The sequence below is a fragment of the Scardinius erythrophthalmus genome, assembly GCF_964197995.2.
Source record: "Scardinius erythrophthalmus genome assembly, chromosome: 22".
Classification (NCBI taxonomy): Eukaryota; Metazoa; Chordata; class Actinopteri; order Cypriniformes; family Leuciscidae; genus Scardinius; species Scardinius erythrophthalmus.
Genome location: NC_138242.1, coordinates 25,930,245 through 25,947,859, shown reverse-complemented (window position 1 = coordinate 25,947,859; position 17,615 = coordinate 25,930,245). Strand labels below are relative to the sequence as shown.

The 17,615-nt window shown below is 36.5% G+C and overlaps 2 protein-coding genes across 3 annotated transcripts; one reads left to right on the top strand and one right to left on the bottom strand.

The window, feature by feature from the left end:
- Positions 1-2,241: 2,241 nt before the first annotated feature.
- LOC308682838 (uncharacterized protein) lies at positions 2,242-8,969 on the top strand (the record flags this gene model as incomplete). Its single annotated transcript, XM_081352780.1, has 5 exons — positions 2,242-2,320; positions 2,958-2,980; positions 5,695-7,762; positions 7,900-7,988; positions 8,068-8,969. The coding sequence occupies 5 exons, from the start codon at positions 2,242-2,244 to the stop codon at positions 8,149-8,151; spliced, it is 2,343 nt and encodes a 780-aa protein (XP_081208906.1). The 3' UTR covers positions 8,152-8,969.
- A 390-nt stretch (positions 8,970-9,359) lies between these two features.
- On the bottom strand, positions 9,360-17,597 carry frrs1b (ferric-chelate reductase 1b). Of its 2 annotated transcripts, none has more exons than XM_081352346.1 (16): positions 17,472-17,597; positions 16,503-16,698; positions 16,245-16,396; positions 15,988-16,082; positions 15,400-15,547; positions 15,066-15,248; positions 14,517-14,615; positions 13,641-13,791; positions 13,448-13,561; positions 12,607-12,722; positions 12,441-12,527; positions 11,751-11,848; positions 10,892-10,950; positions 10,457-10,600; positions 10,155-10,255; positions 9,360-10,068 (listed from the first exon to the last, which is right to left on the bottom strand). In XM_081352346.1, the coding sequence occupies exons 1-16, from the start codon at positions 17,475-17,477 to the stop codon at positions 9,976-9,978; spliced, it is 1,842 nt and encodes a 613-aa protein (XP_081208472.1). In that variant the 5' UTR covers positions 17,478-17,597; the 3' UTR covers positions 9,360-9,975. The 2 variants fall into 2 exon arrangements, with proteins under 2 accessions (XP_081208472.1, XP_081208473.1); XM_081352347.1 differs by lacking the exon at positions 17,472-17,597 and adding an exon at positions 17,338-17,361.
- Positions 17,598-17,615: the final 18 nt, after the last annotated feature.

Genomic DNA, 17,615 nt, shown 5'->3' with positions numbered 1-17,615 from the left:
TTTAGAGTGAATTAAAGTGTCTGCGTGGGTGAGTGGAGGCGTGCGTGCATGTGCGTGTGTGTGTGTGTGTGTGTGCCTAGGGTAAATGTGAGACAGAGATGGATCCTCTTTGGAACTGATTACAGATGAGAATGTCTCCTGGTCCATTTCACCCTCCCATTAATGCAGAGAAGAGCAGAGAGCTGACACATGAACTGCTATTAATATGTCAGCAAAAATATGGGGAACACTTTCTATGCAGCCTGCATGTACTCATAATATACAGTTTTCATAATGGCTTATTTTAGAATTTCAAATCAGGTATGTTCTTTTAATTGATTGAAACCAGTTATAATACTTGAAAATTCATCGTTAAAACACAGCATAATCACCAAATTTCACATATTATAATGGATTATTCTCTTGATTATATTTAATAATAATAATAATAATAATAAACACCTCGACCAAATAAATCAATATAAAAATGTATATACTGTACAACATGTATATAAAATCATATATAATTGTATTTCTAAAAAATATTTCAATGATAACAGATATAGTTTGTGTTCATATATTTTCTAAATATATTATCATTTATCATTTTTGAAGTCTAAATGTGTATATATATATATATATATATATATATATATATATATATATATATATATATATATATATATATACTGTAAAACAATCTTTTCTAACAATATAAATCGTAACTATCACTTTTTATCAAGTTAACACATTCTTGCTGAATAAAAGTATTACTTTCTTTCAAAAAAAGAAAGAAAACAAAATTACTGATCCCAAACTTTTGAAAGGTAATGTAATATTGTTATACAAGATTTCTATTTTAAATAGAAATAGAATAAAAAGTTATTTTGTAACTTTTTATTCAAATAATCCTGAAAAAAAGTATCACAGGTTATAAAAAACATAAAGCAGCACAACTATTTTTAATAATAAATAATAATTTAATAATAATAATAATTCGATAATAAATCTGCATATTAGAATGATCATGTGACACTGAAGACATTGCATCAGCTTTGCATCACATAAATAAATTATATTTTAAAGCATATTAAAATAGAAAATCATTCATTTAAATTGTAATAATATTTCACAATATTACTGTTTTTTTCTGTATTTTTGATCAAGTAAATGCAGGCTTGATGAGACTTCTTTCAAAAACAAAAATAGTAATGTCTCCAAACTTTTGACTGGTGTGTATATACATATTATATATACATACATACATACATACATACATACATGTGTGTGTATATATTTTTACTACAGTATTTGGTAAAGGTCTGAAGTAATATCTGAACTTCATTTTTGTATATTTATATTTGTATATTATATTATATTTCTATATTTTTAATATATATTTATTCCCTTGTTGTATTAAAAACTATTTGTACAAGCAGCTTCTCTAAATAATTTCATTCAAACTGATAAATCTCTACAAAATTCTCCCTTCAAGACGTTTGTGTCTTATTCTGCAATGCTCTCATGTCGCATAGTGATTTTTATCACCCGAGAACATCGCCTTCCCATTTCCAAAGGCTCAGTGCTCAGTCACATGCATCTGAATGGCCACCTACGCTCTGGCCCCCCAGCACCTGTTACTGTGATGCTCCACACAGGTTATTATTTCATTCTGAATAGAACAACCTTGAGCATGAAATGTTCTTCTTTAATGGCCTTTGCTCACACAATGCTGCACACAGCCTATAGATACCGAAACAGTTACCTTGTTACCAGTTACCTACAAAATATATACCTTGATTATATTTATTAGTGAAATCTTTGCACCAACTATGCCACAATCCCCTATGACATAACTTTCATTTAAGGAAACCCATCGACCTCATTGACAAGCCATTGATCAGTCAGCCAAAACTGCAGCTGTTAATGCAAAAACACTGGAGCGGCAAATCAGAGTTGAGATGCCCTGAGGTGACCACTCATGCCAACATCAGTGACATCAGACCAACATGCAATGGCATTTCTGCCAATAACTCCCATATCAGGACAAGTTCACTTCCTATCCATGCATCCACAAACTATTTACTCAAGCCCAGAGTGCATGCAGGTTTCACCAGGAAGATTTTCTTGGCAAAGTGATGATGATCTCCTTCTGGCTCCTGTTTCTAAAGCTCACGGTAGGTATTGGGACACGCTGGTACCTCCGTCTGCCTTCAATGCAAATGTTATTGTCACTGAATAATTTAAGGATTACAGATTGTCATGACACAAATGCTGAGACGGAGAGGGTGCGAGAGCGTTGAAGTTTTCTCACAAGCTGAGCTGCTAGAGGAGGAGCCGGGTAGGGGGGTGTTGCTATGGTAGTCAACACTTTACCGCTTGTCATTTTCATGAGGCTTTGTGCCTTTTGTGTAGCTTGATTGGGGTGAAATGGGCAGGCGCTGAAGTGGATGGTAATTTCACATAATTTTGACTGTTTTTAGTGGTCGCATTAGCATGCCGCTTGAGTTCTGAATGATTGTGGGAGACTTTCGTGCAATGATGGTAATTGCACCAAACAGACATCAAGGAACAGCTAGACGACTAAAGTATTTCAAGCCAAAGTGAACTTATATAATCTATGAATGGTGCTGTCAATTTATAGATTTTGATTTCAACACAACCCCCATATTGTACTGATATTGTGTTATGTTCAGCATTCAAGTGTGTAATTGTGGTTTTGATGTTGTGAGAGAGAAAAAATCCCTTTTCTAATCCCCATGGCAGCTGATTTAGTCTGTCAGAAAGTGTTTGAGCGTTAGATCACACATCACTTTGGCACTTGGTACGAATGAGATCAGAAAAATCCATGTAAACAAACCACGCTGCCGTGATCAAACGCTCTGCAGTGGCGCATCAACAAGACAAGACAAGACAAGACAAATAAGGACATGCAATGTGTGATTGATTGTTAATTCTCATATAAAATGCTCTCTCAGTATGCAATATAAGAAACCCTGTGGTCAGTGCAGTGCCAGTCTATGAGGGTGTAATCTTTCAGAAGATTTCTTCTTTCTTTTCCTGTCTGATCCAGAGCCTATGCTGCTGATTAAATACAGGACATAAATAAGAGCCAGTTCTGCAGTCTTATATAATGAGTCTACTTATTTCTGCCTACTATAACCCATTTTTGGTGAAATAATTCACTGTAATTAAACAAGTGATTTCCCTTTCTTCTTAAACCCTGGAATAATCTAATATAGGGAATAAATGTTGTATATTTTACATAAGGAAGCCCAGGTGAATTTCAAACATTTAAAAAAATAACGTTCACAATATAAAATGTGTTAGATGTAACAAGGTGCAATTTGGGAGAATCGGTTCAAAAGGTAAGAATTTCTGTGCAGAGTGAAACTAATGCTTGTGACTAACCTGTTTTTTAAGTGCTGTGCAGTTACAACAACAACATGGTGTCTTTCAGAAATCAAAGGCGTTGCTGGACGCAGTGCTTCTGTCACAATTTTTCATCTCAGCCTTAAAAAAAAAATCTGTCATTATTTGATCTTAATTCTTACCTGAAAAAGCGGCTGCAGTAAGCTATCTGAGGTTATTCACTCTGAATACTATTCTTACCATGTCGTTCTTTACATTAAATTGGCCGCTATGCCACTATTCGCGTGTGTTCTCTTTCAGAAGGTCTTATTAAAGAGATAGTTCACCCAAAAATGAAAATTCTGTCATCATTTATTCACCCTCAAGTTGTTTACATTCGGCAAAATATCTACCTTTGTATTCGTCAGAATAATGAAATTCATTTCATACAGGTTTGGAATAACTTGAGGTGAGTAGGCCTTAATGATAGAATTTTTATTTTGAGGTGACTAAGTTATCCCTTTAAAACCAGGACGGAATGATATCGATAACGTTCGGTTCCATTAACGGTTATAGCGTATGTTCTGCCAATTCAGAATACTCGGAAATGTCCGACATTTCAGTGCAAAATGAATGAGTCTTTTTAGTGAATCACATACAGCACGATAGCCTATGTGAAGTCCCGAGCTAATGATTCATGAGCCAGAACATTGTGCTGAATCAATACGTATACAACGCGGTCAGTGAAGTCAAATCACTCAGCAAATTACTCTTATTAGCAGTTCTTAAGGGGTAAGTGATACAGAAAAACTTATAAATCAGTTTCACAATTATTCTCATTCATTTACTGAACAGCAAGTCATTAATTGAATCATGTCTAAGAACAACATTGTTGTTTATATGACAATGTGTAGTTAAAGATACACATTATTTTTCTGTGGTAGGCTATTTTATAAAATAAAAGAATAATTCAATCTGACACCTAATTTTACACCTTTTTACAATTTATTAAAGGGATAGTTCACCCAAAAATGAAGGTTTATATCACCCTTCACCCTCAAGTTGTTCCTGTATTCGTTCATTTCTTCTGTTGAACACAAAAGAAGAAAATAAATAGTTGATGGGCCCCATTGACTTACATTGTAGGAAAAAAAATACTATGCAAGTCAATGGCTACCGTCAACTGTCTGGTTACCAACATTCTTCAAAATATATTCTTTTGTGTTCAACAGAATAAAGAAACTCATACATGATTCGAACAACTTGAGGGGGAGTAAAAGATGTCAGAAATTTCATTTTTGGGTGAACTATCCCGTTAACAACAGAATTGGATTTTCCCCTCAAATTTAAAGGGGGGGTGAAATGCTCATTTTCACTCAATCTCCTGTTAATCTTGAGTACCTATAGAGTAGTATTGCATCCTTCATATCTCCAAAAAGTCTTTAGTTTTATTATATTTATAACAGAAAAGATAGGCTGTACCGAGTCTTTCCGGAAAAAAACGAGCGTCTGGAGGCGGGTCGTGTGGGCGAAGGCAGAGCCATAGAGAGAATCCGTCGATCTGGGCTTTGTTTATAAAACATTCATCGTCGAAATGCAGGGAACAAACAGCATCCACTGTTCCTAACGCTGGGTTTTTTGGTAAGCTTTCCCTCACATCCAAAAACACACTTTGGAGACACTATGCAGCGCTGCCGATGATTTCCTGTTGAAGCGCTTTGAGGTGCGCGGTCTCGCTCTCCTCTAGTCCACGTGTGCGCGGCCGCGCTTTTCCGGGAGAAATGCTCATATAAGGAGTTCCACTCTGGTCTATGTCATTAGATCCACGGTCGATAAAAAAACAGCCGAAACCCGGAAGTAAGATTTTCGGCACAGAAATTCTCCGTTATTCGTCCAAAATATTTTTTAAAAACTTTGGCCATGTTAAGCATGAGAATCCATCTCTTTAACACTGTAAACAACTCTGAATACATGAAACACCATTGTACCCCCCCTTTAAATAAATCGTTAATGGAACCATTAAAGAACCGGAATTCAATTACTCAGTATAGAATGCATTCATATATGTGCCACCATTCCTGATGTATTTTTGTGGTTTTACTTTATTTGTAAAAGTTGTTAGTCAAGCAAGTTTTTCAACCTCCTGCCAGGAATATTACTTTTAGCTACGTCAGTTTAAGCTCAGGAAGTTTCCTATATAAGAATCAGCCCTGAAAAACTTAGAAATTTAGTATTACATAAGATCGGTACTAAACATGAGTGGGTGCAAATTTAGCTTTGATATGCTGTGAATGTTTTGGTGTTTAGGGAAATGAGATTCCTCTTGCTGCTTTTGAATTTATTTGTCGTATTTTTCTCTTGCAGGGAGCTACGAGTGAGCTTGAAGAGGTGGACAGACTGGAAGAGATTGCAGGTTCTTCTCATCCTGAGAATCCAGAGCATACAGAGCTGAAGTCCCTGTCTGAGCCTGTAACCATGGAGACAAGTGAAAACTCCGGCACAGCAAACATAATTGACTGTGAAATGGAAGTCCTGGAGACTGAGTTACCTGAGAGCAAGGACGCAGGAAACATAGATGAACAAGTTTGTCATGATTCTGATGTTTTAGAGTCCATTAGTACAAAAGTTGTGGCCGACATTTTAGCAGGCTTACCTCCTACGGAGACCAAGGCTGATGATCTGGAAGACATTTGCAGTCCAAAAGAGGCGCTTGTCTTGGAGGACACTCAAGAAGAACTTTATCGCAATGAGTCAATTACCTCTTCGATATCCGACACTCCGTCAAGTGCTGAGAGCATGTATGAAAATGACGTCACACATAAGAGGCAAGATTCGGTGAGACAGGAACCGTTGGAGAACATCGCACCTCAAACAGATGATGCTGACGATGTAGATGTGTTAGACCCATTGGGTATAGACTCACATGAAGCCATCTTAGAAAGTTTTGGATGTGAGGAGCCAGAAGAAACCATCCTTGAGCACTACATCCGAGAAGAAGTTCTGTCAGACGTCTCCACAGAGTCCTGTCACGACCCAGACGAAATAGACGAGTGTCTTCGTGTCGAAATAGCTGCAGCGTCGTCAGACAGCGAAACCGATGATAAATGGAGGTGCTTCTTCTCTTCCTCCATCAATAAGGAAGATGATGATTCCTACCTTGACAGCCTTGAGCTGAGCGCACAAGAACTCTTTATTCAAAAAACAGAAGTTCTGAATACTGAGGAAGTTTCAAAGGAAACTGAAGAGCAGGAGGTTCCTGTGGAAGAAGAAGTGCTAGAACAACCAGGGAATGACCCAGATCAGCAACCGCAAGAGATATCTTACAATTCATCCACACTGTTCCACGGCTTGTCCAAGATTTCCGAAGATGATGAGGATCTTGGACGAGGCTCTGCAACCCACAAGAGCAATTCATTCGATTCCGTCAAATCCGACTCTGGCAAAAAGGTGCCGAAAGATTATTGTGTGATTCAGGAAATGAAAAGCGAGAACGTCAGTACTGAACATGTGGATTTCAAAGTTGCTCGCCAACAGTGGCTAGAGATCGAAGAGCAAACGAAAAACTTGACACACCATCCAAGCACACCAACAACTCGATCTGGCACCTGCCAAGGTAGTCACAGTTTCATGTATACGCCCGTCCGCAACATCGACCGGCCCAAGAGGGACCTTGAGAGCTTGTCGCTTGCAGAGGACTATGCGCACACCCAGTTTAGCCCTTGCTCTGAGGATTCAGGTCTGGACGACTCTAGTTATAGATCGCAGTTTGAAGACCCAGAGACTCCAATTGAGAAAGAGATTCGCCTGACCATGGAGCGTGAGGACAACCTGAGGCGTGAGAGGGGAATGTCAAAATCGTACTCCAGTGACTGCGTACAGATGAGGGTGAGATCTGCCAGCTTGAACCCTGGAAAACTATGCCAAGAAGTCGATGAGAAAAGGAAGATGTTTGATCACCAGGATGACGATAGTAGTATATCCAAATCTCTCATCAGCATGATGCCTTCTTTCACCATTACCTCCTCACCATCCAAAAGCTCACAGAAACTAGACTTGGCCACCAACAGCGTTATCGTCCTCGAGCCAGAGCCTCTCCCTCCAAGTCCACGACATGGAAAGATGGTGTCCTCCAAATCTGCTGACTGGAGACCTGAAGATACCCCTAATCTCATCATTCTGGAGACATCAAACCTCATCATTCGAAGTGCATCTGAGTTCAACTTGAATTCTGCTTCTGAGGAAACCCAGGAGAAGATGTTTCTCAACAACCCGTTTTTTAAGCTGCGGTCCAGGAGTACGATATCTCTCGTTGATGAGGAGATTAAGATGGTGAAGCAGCGAGAAGAGGAACTGAAGCGTCAAAGGGCCAGTGTTTACTCAAAGGATCACTTCCTGATGTCTCCAAATCGTTTGGACAGCTCATCGTTTACAGGTACTGCATGCCAACAGAAAAATACAGACAGAAGTTTTCATTCCATTGATCTGAAGTAATGACTACATCCCTGAGACTGCAAAACACATGCATGTCAGAAAAGATCTGTTCATTATTGGTTTTCAATATAATTTCAGATGATGTGCCAATTAAATGTAAATCATCCCCTTCATCTCCAATGAAAACATGCAGAATGGATCGTTCAGCTTTGGCTTGTGATCATCGAGTAAGTATATGTATGTATATATATATATGTATATATGTGTGAATGCAAATGAAAATCACTTTTATTGTCCTCTCAATAGTTTCTTGAAACCTATGCTGGAGGCCGACGTAAAAGTGCCATGGCTTTGCGCTGGGAGGCAGGGGAGTTTGCGAACAATGAGTAAAATAAAACCAAGATGGACACTGATCGTCAATTTGCAGCTGTTTTACGTAAGAGAATTTTCAATGCTCAAACTTGTTTGTTTAGTGTGACAGCATGTACACTTGCTACTGCTGCTTGTGTGACTTTGTTGTTGATCCTGAAACAAATCTGCATAAGCCAAGATGCCTAAATGTTATTTGAATGTACTGTTTCACGCATATTTGTGATTCCTCTTTGATGAGGTATCTAGAGAGACTTATAAACCATATTTTTTAGTGTTTTGTCTATGAAGTTGAGGAGAATATGTACTGTATATTCGTATATTCATATATTCGTATTTTCTTGTATGGAAATGTTTGTATATCCCTAAATGATATGAAAATATGAAACAGTATTAAAGGGTTTTAGGATCAAATTTAAGTCAAAATATACACAAAATGGATGCATTTTGTTAAATATCGCAGAAAACATCAATTTGGTATCTTTTGTCAAAAGGAAATCATTGAGAGATTTCTTTTTTTTAAAGAATGAATATGAATTTGATTGCTAGGAATAGAGGACATTTTTTGAAGATACTAATCTGCATCGAGATAAATTTCAATACTTCAGTTACACTCAGTATGAAAAGCTTAAATCTATTCAGAAAATCATCTACTATCTAAAGATTACCTGTTGCTTTGTTGTCCACAGAAAATGTGCATATTTGTCAAACCGCCATGCTTTTAAAAGAGTATTGCTTGCTAACCTTGCTTAACATGTCAGTCTCAAGAAAATACTTGCTTCGCATACCATTTGAACAATCACATGTTCAAAACAAGAATTAAAAAATAAATGTCAATTAAAATCAATTGTCTTTTTAATACTAAAACAGTTAACTCTGACGAGCAAACGCACAAGATTGTTTTTGTATTAACACTTCACAGGAGAAAACACATTTCCTCACACAAAAATGTGATAATCACACACACACACACACACACACACACACACACACACACACACACACACACACACACACACACACACACACACACACACACACACACACACACACACACACACACACACACAAATAAATGGCATGATATTCAATCTATATGAAATAACTCACCAAAAGATGATTTTAAAGAGAGAGCCAGCAGCACATATTCTTAAACGGCTGAAATTACAATGCAAAGAGATGTATTAATACAAAATATTTGCACAAATTCTAGAAGATAAAGCCAGTAACACAGTTTAATTTAAAAAAAGCTTTATTTAAAAAGGCAATAGATCTGTCACAGATTGTCTTTTGTGCAAAAACCTTCATTAAAACTACATTCAGTCTTTGTACAGAATGAACACATTAGTCTTTAATGCGGTTGTGAATGTTTACATCTCAGGCAACAGTAACAGTCTTTAAATCCACAATTCACTTTCAGAAATCCTCATCCAGAACACAGTGTTCAAAAACATAATTGCATATATACTTGATCAGTAAACATGATCAATAATGATTTCACCAAATAACACACAAAGGGAATACGTTCTTCAGATTCGATAAAAAAAGCAGATAATCAGGAGACATTTAAATAAAAGCATAATTTGTTCTTTACAACACATAATTTTATATATATACCATAACATTTATAATAAAAATAAATTACAAAAACTTCTAAGAAATTATACAACTAAATTGATTTATACCTCAGCAGTGAAGAAATGTAATTTAAAGTTAAAAAGAAATAATTGAAATAATCACTGTAAATTGACAGGTAGCCTACTCCATATTTCTTTGGCTTGCTTTAACATAGGCACAACTGGCGAAAGTCCCAGAGACTAAATGTGGAAATGACTGCTGAGAGTGTCATACTGAACTGATGGTCCAAAGGAGAACAGTCAGAAATCCCAGATTTCCACAGAGATAAACAGCCAAAACTATGTTTTTAAAACAAGATTCCTAGAAAGAAAGAAAAAATGCAATGGGTGTAATGTTAATGTAATGCACATGTTTGTCATGAGGAAATAAATACAAACTCAACTCACCATGCTAGAAGTCTCATTCTCATCAGGAACAAACATAATCTCCTCTTTGTCATCAGAATTAATATGTTCTGTGTAGACTTTGACGTTTTTAAAATATTTACCTGAAAAGCACACATACGCAAAAACTGAAGCTGATTAGCATTCAACCCAATTACTAATGCAGTGTAATAAAAACTTTTACAATTGAATGGATTCATACGGCAAAACTGATTTCCAGGCGAGACGCTAAGAAACACTACTCATAAACAGTAAATTGAGGAATCCAGGTACAAAACCCATATGGTTGGAGGCGGTTCACTGACCTATTGGTAAAAAACCCCTTCGATGGACTTCCAGAACCAAATCTGCCAGCACAAACCAGATCACAATGAACGCCAGGACCACTGTTGACCATGGAGCCGGCAGGAACAGAGCTTGCTGATGGATCCCGAGGAAGATGGTGACAACTAAATCAGGAAACACACACAGCTCGCTTTACACATACTGCTAGTGTTTCAGGCACTCTGAACTAATATTATGCATCATAACATGACTAGCCTCTATAATTCTACAATACAACATATTATACACCATATGGCATGCAATCAGTTATCTAGACAATTTTATTCTGACAAAACTGTTCACTGCGCAATTTTACTGAGCTTACAAAGCCGCTTTCTGCTGTCAACATTGTTGTTACTGTAGATCTGAGCCACACAATTACCCATCCGAGACTATTTGACAGCATTGTGTCTTACCAGCTATGATTTGAACTATTGTTCCTGTTCCAAAATGCATCCAGTTGAAGATGTATCTCCTGAGAGCAGGTTTTACAGAAAAAAACACAGACATTTCAAACAAGACCATTTCATTTCACAATTAATATTAAAACTGTAATTCACAAGCAATCTACACTATAATTTTTTTTTCTTCTGCTCACCAAAGCTGCATTTATTTAATGAAGAATACAGTAAAAACATAAATATTTTGAAATATTATTTCAATTTAAAATAACTATTTTCTATTTTAAGATATTATAAAATGTAATGTGGCAAAGCTGTGGCCAGTCTTCAGTGTCACATGATCTTCCAGAAATCATTTTAATCTGCTGATTTGGTACTCAAAACACATTTCTAATTTTGAATGTTGAAAACAGTTCTGCTGCTTAATAATGACGTTTATTTGAAATATAATTCTTTGGTAACATTATAAATGTCTTTACTCTCACTTTTGATTTAAAATGTCCTTAATGTGCTGAATAAAATTATGAATTAAGCCTCTTACTAACCCCAAGCTTTGGAATGGTAGTGTATGTTCAGAATGGTATACTACCTGAATTCTCTCACTATTACTAGCACAACATACAGTATATACTGTGTATGAGTAGAAAACCCAGATGACCCACTACATTTGCCAGTATATGTGCAGCACACAATCAGACCAGATTGTGAGAGACTCTTTATCCCGCATGCAATGTACAATTTTTTTTTTTAGCCAACTCTACTTTAAAAAAAATAGTATGCAGTGCACAGTACAAACTGCAGTGTATGCTAATAGTTCATACTGGGCATTTCTTTTCTGGCTGTATTATGCAGTGCACCTGTTTCCAGGATTTACCTGGAGGCATCTGGTGCTGGTCTGAAAAGCGCCATGACAGGTTGGATGACAGCGAGTGCCATGACAACACAGCCCAAATAGGGGTGTATGCCAGCCCTCTGTGGACAATAGATTACAGATTAGAACTGTATTCATGAAGCTAATTTTGTCAACAAACTTAACATAAAGAAATTAGTAATGACAGGGAACAGCTTTGTACAAGTTTGATGGGTATTATTGTGTGTGGGGGCAGGTTTGACAATTGGAACAGGGCGCCCTCAGCTGGTCATACACAGGAAATGACAGAAGCTGTGACAGATAATTGGCAAGAGGGATGTCACAGATGCCCCTGGTGAGTCACAAATGTGTCCCTCATGCCCAGCCTTACGGATGGATACACGTGTCAGCTTGAGGCTCAAATAAGCCAGCACTTGCAGAATTATTAAGACACTTGATCAACACTGTGCTTGATTAATCACTGAAGAAAAGTGGGTATGTTTTTCATAAACGAGCCAAAAAGATGGGTCACAGCTGATGAACATGGGACATTTATTGGCTCTTTTTTATTCTGAGCAGACAGCATGTGGGTCTGACACATTGACAGCGCTGTTGAACAGTCAGAGGTGTGTGATAAAGGGGGCGAAAATATGACACGCTGTTAAATCATGAGTCTTACTCATAGGCAGACGTTTGTGTCTGTGTGTGTGTTACCTTGCTCCAGCCTCCTCTGTACATAAAAGGCAATACAAAGCCGACCGTGGTGAGCAGAACTGTGAGGGTCATAAGCATTCGGTGTAACTGTGGAAACAGAAAGCCTTGAAGATGATTCACATTTGAAAATGTTCAGAAATCTACATTTTAGCAAACAAGTTCCTACCTGAAACCAGACCTTCTGCCCCAAAATATTCCTTTCAGGCCAATCGGGTTTGAAGTACCGTGCCATGATGACACCAGCACTTACTGTTGACATCCAGGCGATCAGCATGAAAGCCCCTACAGATACAAACAGATACTGAGTTTTAGAACAGTCAACAGAAACCAGATGTTTGTAAATGTTGCCACAAGGATGTTACTACACATTTACTATGGTATTTTGGGTGTTTGCTAGGTTGATGTTTATTTCCCCAAGACAGTGTTATTTTAGCATTATTTTCTACTACAGTACTTAATAATGTTTTGTATTACCATTTATTTTTGCATTTATTTGAAATAGAAATCTTTTGTAACGTGCCCAAAACAGATCATTTTAGTATAATTGTAGTACTTAATAATATTTTGATTGGCTTTTAGTTTTTTATATATATATATATATATATATGTTTTTTTTTTGTAATTTAGTTATGTGCTTTTGTCACTTCAGTTAGTTTTTGTGTTTTTTATATTACATAGCTTTATTTTCATTTCAGTTTTAGTAATTTTAGAACTTTTATTTATTATTTCCATTAGTTGCCAAGAATTTTCTATCAGACGGAGATAGAATTTTCATTTATCCGAGTAAGAAATTGGATAGAAGTTGATCGGAGATAGAAATTTAATCTGAGATCAAGTTTTTTTAAAGTTAAATATTTTCTTCTAATATTAATGTTTTATTTTATTTCAGCTTTATTTCAATTACCAATTCTTATAACGATTCAAACAAACAATCTGCCCAGTGAAAAGCATTCAAATGCATTGTATAAATCACATTCAGTATGCAGAGTTTTGTTATTTAACATCACCATGGTATTTGATGAGCAAGGGCGATCGAGAACCAGTTAGATCCTCAGGAGGTCCCGTTATGACTGTCTGATAGGTCGAAATCAGAGGTTGGCGGTCATGTCGATGAGTTAGCCCTAGAGAGAGAGAAAACAGAGTCTTTGACACAACTGGCCACAGAAAATAATCAAAGAAACAAAAAAAACAATGTCTCACCATTTTCAGCTCGACCATGTGCCATGAAGAGGTAGTACATCTGGTCCAGGATGAACCGGTTCGCATTGTCAGGTTGGAGATAAATGTCTCTGCGGAAGCTACACTGAATCACTCCGTCTGATAGTCTCCAAGCTGTGTCTTTCAGAATGTTCTAGGAATGAATATGAGCACATAGACTAGAGAATAAATTCATATTTTAAATATCTTTAAATATTTTACTATGTTTTTAAGGTAATAATTTAAAAACAAAAATCAAATTCCTGTTATCATTTATTCACCTTCATGTCATATTCAAATCCATTCTTTCCTTCTTCCATGGAACAAAAATGTGCAAAAGTAAAAGGTAAGCAAGCGCTGTCAAGCTTAAAGTCACCATGACAATTCTCAATTATTTTATGGAATATTTCAGCATTATTATAAATGATTTATCCATGCACATTACTATTTTTTTTTTATTTGCAGCAATAGCAAACCACAACCATCCAATCAATTCTCAATGGAGAAAATCAAGTCCCACCCTCATTTATTCTTGTTTCAGAAACTGTTTCAATCAAATATTACTGCATTAGTCAAGCCTCCATTTCCAGCTCAAAGATGATTAATAATAGAACTAGGAACAGTGGCTTGGGATGATATGCGATACACGTTTTAAGGGCAAAAACCTGACAAATGTCTTTAAAAATAAAACATTTGAACAATATTTCGAGGTGTGGAAACAGTAATATATGCTGAATAATTGAAACCAGGCCGTTGAACTCCGCCTCGGCTGTGCATTGTTTTTCTAATAAATCAATGGCCCGTCATAGATTATATCTCACTTAAACCAGGGTGTGTTGTTTGTTAAATATGTCCACTGTTCAATCAATGCAAGTTTACCTCTGAGGCGATTTCTGGGTGAGTCCGTCCTAAAACAAATGCAGCCTTGATGTCAACTCTGTCTGTGTCTTTGATACACAGATAGACATCATCGTTCCCCTGAAATTCACAACACATTTGTTATTATTTATGCTAAGACATGCTAGTCATTCAAAGGCATAATGATAATATTTTATTTTAGTATCAATGATATACTATTACATCACTATTATATCCATGATATACTATTATACTATATTTAGTTTGAGTTTTAGCAATTTTTGTCATTTGTTTTTCTTTAAAAATATATTTTATTAAAGTTATTTTAGTGCTTAAAATTAAACTAAAAAAGAAGAAAATAAAGAAAATAATAGAAAAGAGAAATAAAATACAATGGAAATGTGTTTTTTATACATTTTAGTTTTAGTTAATGATTATAACCATGTTTTTACACTTTCAGACTATTTATCAGAAATCATAGAGTGTGTCATACTACAAAACGTCAAAGTAATACATGTTGTACAATAGGATGTAAAATATGAAATTATTCAAAGTGTCTATCTATATTACCATCCATTTGTCCAGTGATAAGGCAAAGGACACATAACCATCTGCAGGTCCACTGAGCTCAAACATCACGCCATTGCCCTCTGTCCTAAAGGACAGGAAGTGACACGCTGTGTCATTTTGTGGGTCACAGCCCTGAGGATCTCTCAGACAAGACTTCATGATTCCACAGCCCTCAGAGGTGAACTGAAGAGGAGAAGAGAATATTATTATTATTCATTATTATTATTCATTAGTATTATTTACATATTCCAAAGATTCTGAGCCTGAAATTATCACAAACTCATGAAAGTGTGTAAACTATCACTCCAGTAACTTAAGCAGTGTTTTGACTCACTGAACGTGACAGTGTTGAGAAAGCTGTGGTTTTGGCACCAGTGGAACCTCCAAATGTAGTTTGTGGTGGAGGAACGACACCACTTTGGGACACCACTGGACCTGCAATCTTCACCCAATATTCCTTAAAGCCTTGGGCAACTGTTAACCTGAAAGAAAAAAGAAAGAAAAAACAACCCACATTAAAGTCACCATGAAATCCAGATTGACGATTCTTATTTTTTATGCAATATTGCAGTATCTATAAATTATTATACATAATTTTTTTCAATTCATGTGCCCTAGTAATATTTCATCAAAATAACTTCCCCTCCCTCTTGCAGTGACATCTCTTCTCTGATGACGTGTTTACTGGCGTGAGGGCGGGACAACCTGTCACTCACATGAGATCGACTAATAGCAAACCACAACCATCCAATCAATTCCCAATGGACAAAAAGTCTCACCCTACATTTTTTCTTGTTCCGAGAAGGCGTTTCACTTGGATAAACATCACAATAGGGAAGAAAAGACCATCACAACTTCTGTTTCATGCCAACTTTAAGTTTCATAACTAGAAGGTAGATAAAAACAGCATTTGAATACTTACATAAACTGCACACTGGAAGGAGAGTCAGGTGGTGCTACCCAGATCACCTGGACCTCTGTCTTATGGGATTCGCTGGTATGACTCACAGCAGAGTTCTGTGAATATTGAAAATACAGTAGGTTCAATGAATTATATTCATTTGAGAGAAACAAAGTACCATAATTTCTTAAGTATTTAATCTTTTTAGTATAATAAATAACAAATAATTAGAAGAAAATATTTTTGTAAATATTTTGTTCTCAATAAATGTCACTGACCACTTTATTGTCACACTGAAGAAGCTGAGAAATGTCCGAATTTATTAACTTAAATGATCCGACTATTTCTCTGAGATTCCCAGCATTCCTTGCTTCTATGAGGAATCCTTTGAAGTAATGTTTGGTCCCTGAAGACGCCATTGATAATGTCACTGTGAATATAAAAAATTATACTGTACTGTATTGTTTTATGTCAGAGCAGGATTTGATTTTTTTTTTTTTTTTTTACATTTGACAAGTATAAGACAGTATTCATACCTTTGATTTCATCTTCAGGGCTGAATTGGGATTTGTCTGCTGTGATGATGAATGGTGGATCTTTGGGGCTGGGACCATAGCCATGTTGGGGTGTCATGTCCCCACAAGCCACTTCAACCTTTCCATTACTGTAGCAAATGACTGTCTCTAAACATAATGGGAGTAGCAGCAATCCAATCCTCATCTTTGTGAGAACCTGAAATAAATGGATAATTACTGTGAAACCCAAACTTTACACTTTAGTTTACAGTCCAATTCTCACTATTAAGTAGTTGCTTATTATTAGCATGCATATTACTAGAATACTGGCTGTTTATTAGGCTAGTACTTATAAAGCACATATTAATGAATTATTCTACATCCCTTAATCCTACCCAATACCTAAACTTAACAACTGAATTATCCCTTTAACTTCTAGTCCATGATTCAATGATACAAATAAATATAACGTTAGTCAGCTGCGCATTACAAAAGTTTTTTTTTTAAATGCCTGTTGTCTAATCAGTTTTTGCTGAGAAACCTGGGAAAAAAAGATAAGGAGGACTGTGACTGTAACTGATTACAGAACAGCACTAAAAGACTGCAGCGTTTCAACACTGGACACTGGTCTGTAATAATATGTGTAAATATGTGTGTATGTGTGTGTGTGTGTAATACAAGTGTGAAAATGATATTGACCAGGTTAAGGTCAGGTTTCTGTCTCTTCCGTCAGGCTAATGACATCTACTGATACAGACAGATAAGAATAAAAGCGTTAGTGAAAGCAAAGTGGGAAATTCGACCTCTTCCATAAAAACTAGGGTCAAATATACACAAAAATAGCAGCCACATTCACCTTTACACTGTAACAACAGCTACTTCCTAGTTGACAAGACGTCTGCGCATGTGTATGAAGAAAATAAGCAGCCAAGCAGACAGACAAGTACAATAAACTGCTGACGGAACGATAAAATAAGTGCATATGCTTACCTCCATTCATCTAAAACAAATTACCATCACACTATCACGTCACGTAAAAAAAAAACACAATTGTGCATGAGGCGGTTGTGCACGCGCACGCGCTGAGGTATGGGCGGGTCTTTTTTGCTAGGAATCGTTTGATTGGTTGAATGC

Coding starts and splice junctions, on each gene's coding strand:
- frrs1b (XM_081352346.1), bottom strand. Junction 16,397..16,502: donor CCCTGAAGATGAAATCAAAG/GTATGAATACTG, acceptor TTATATTCACAG/TGACATTATCAATGGCGTCT. Junction 15,249..15,399: donor TCTCAACACTGTCACGTTCA/GTGAGTCAAAAC, acceptor TCTCCTCTTCAG/TTCACCTCTGAGGGCTGTGG.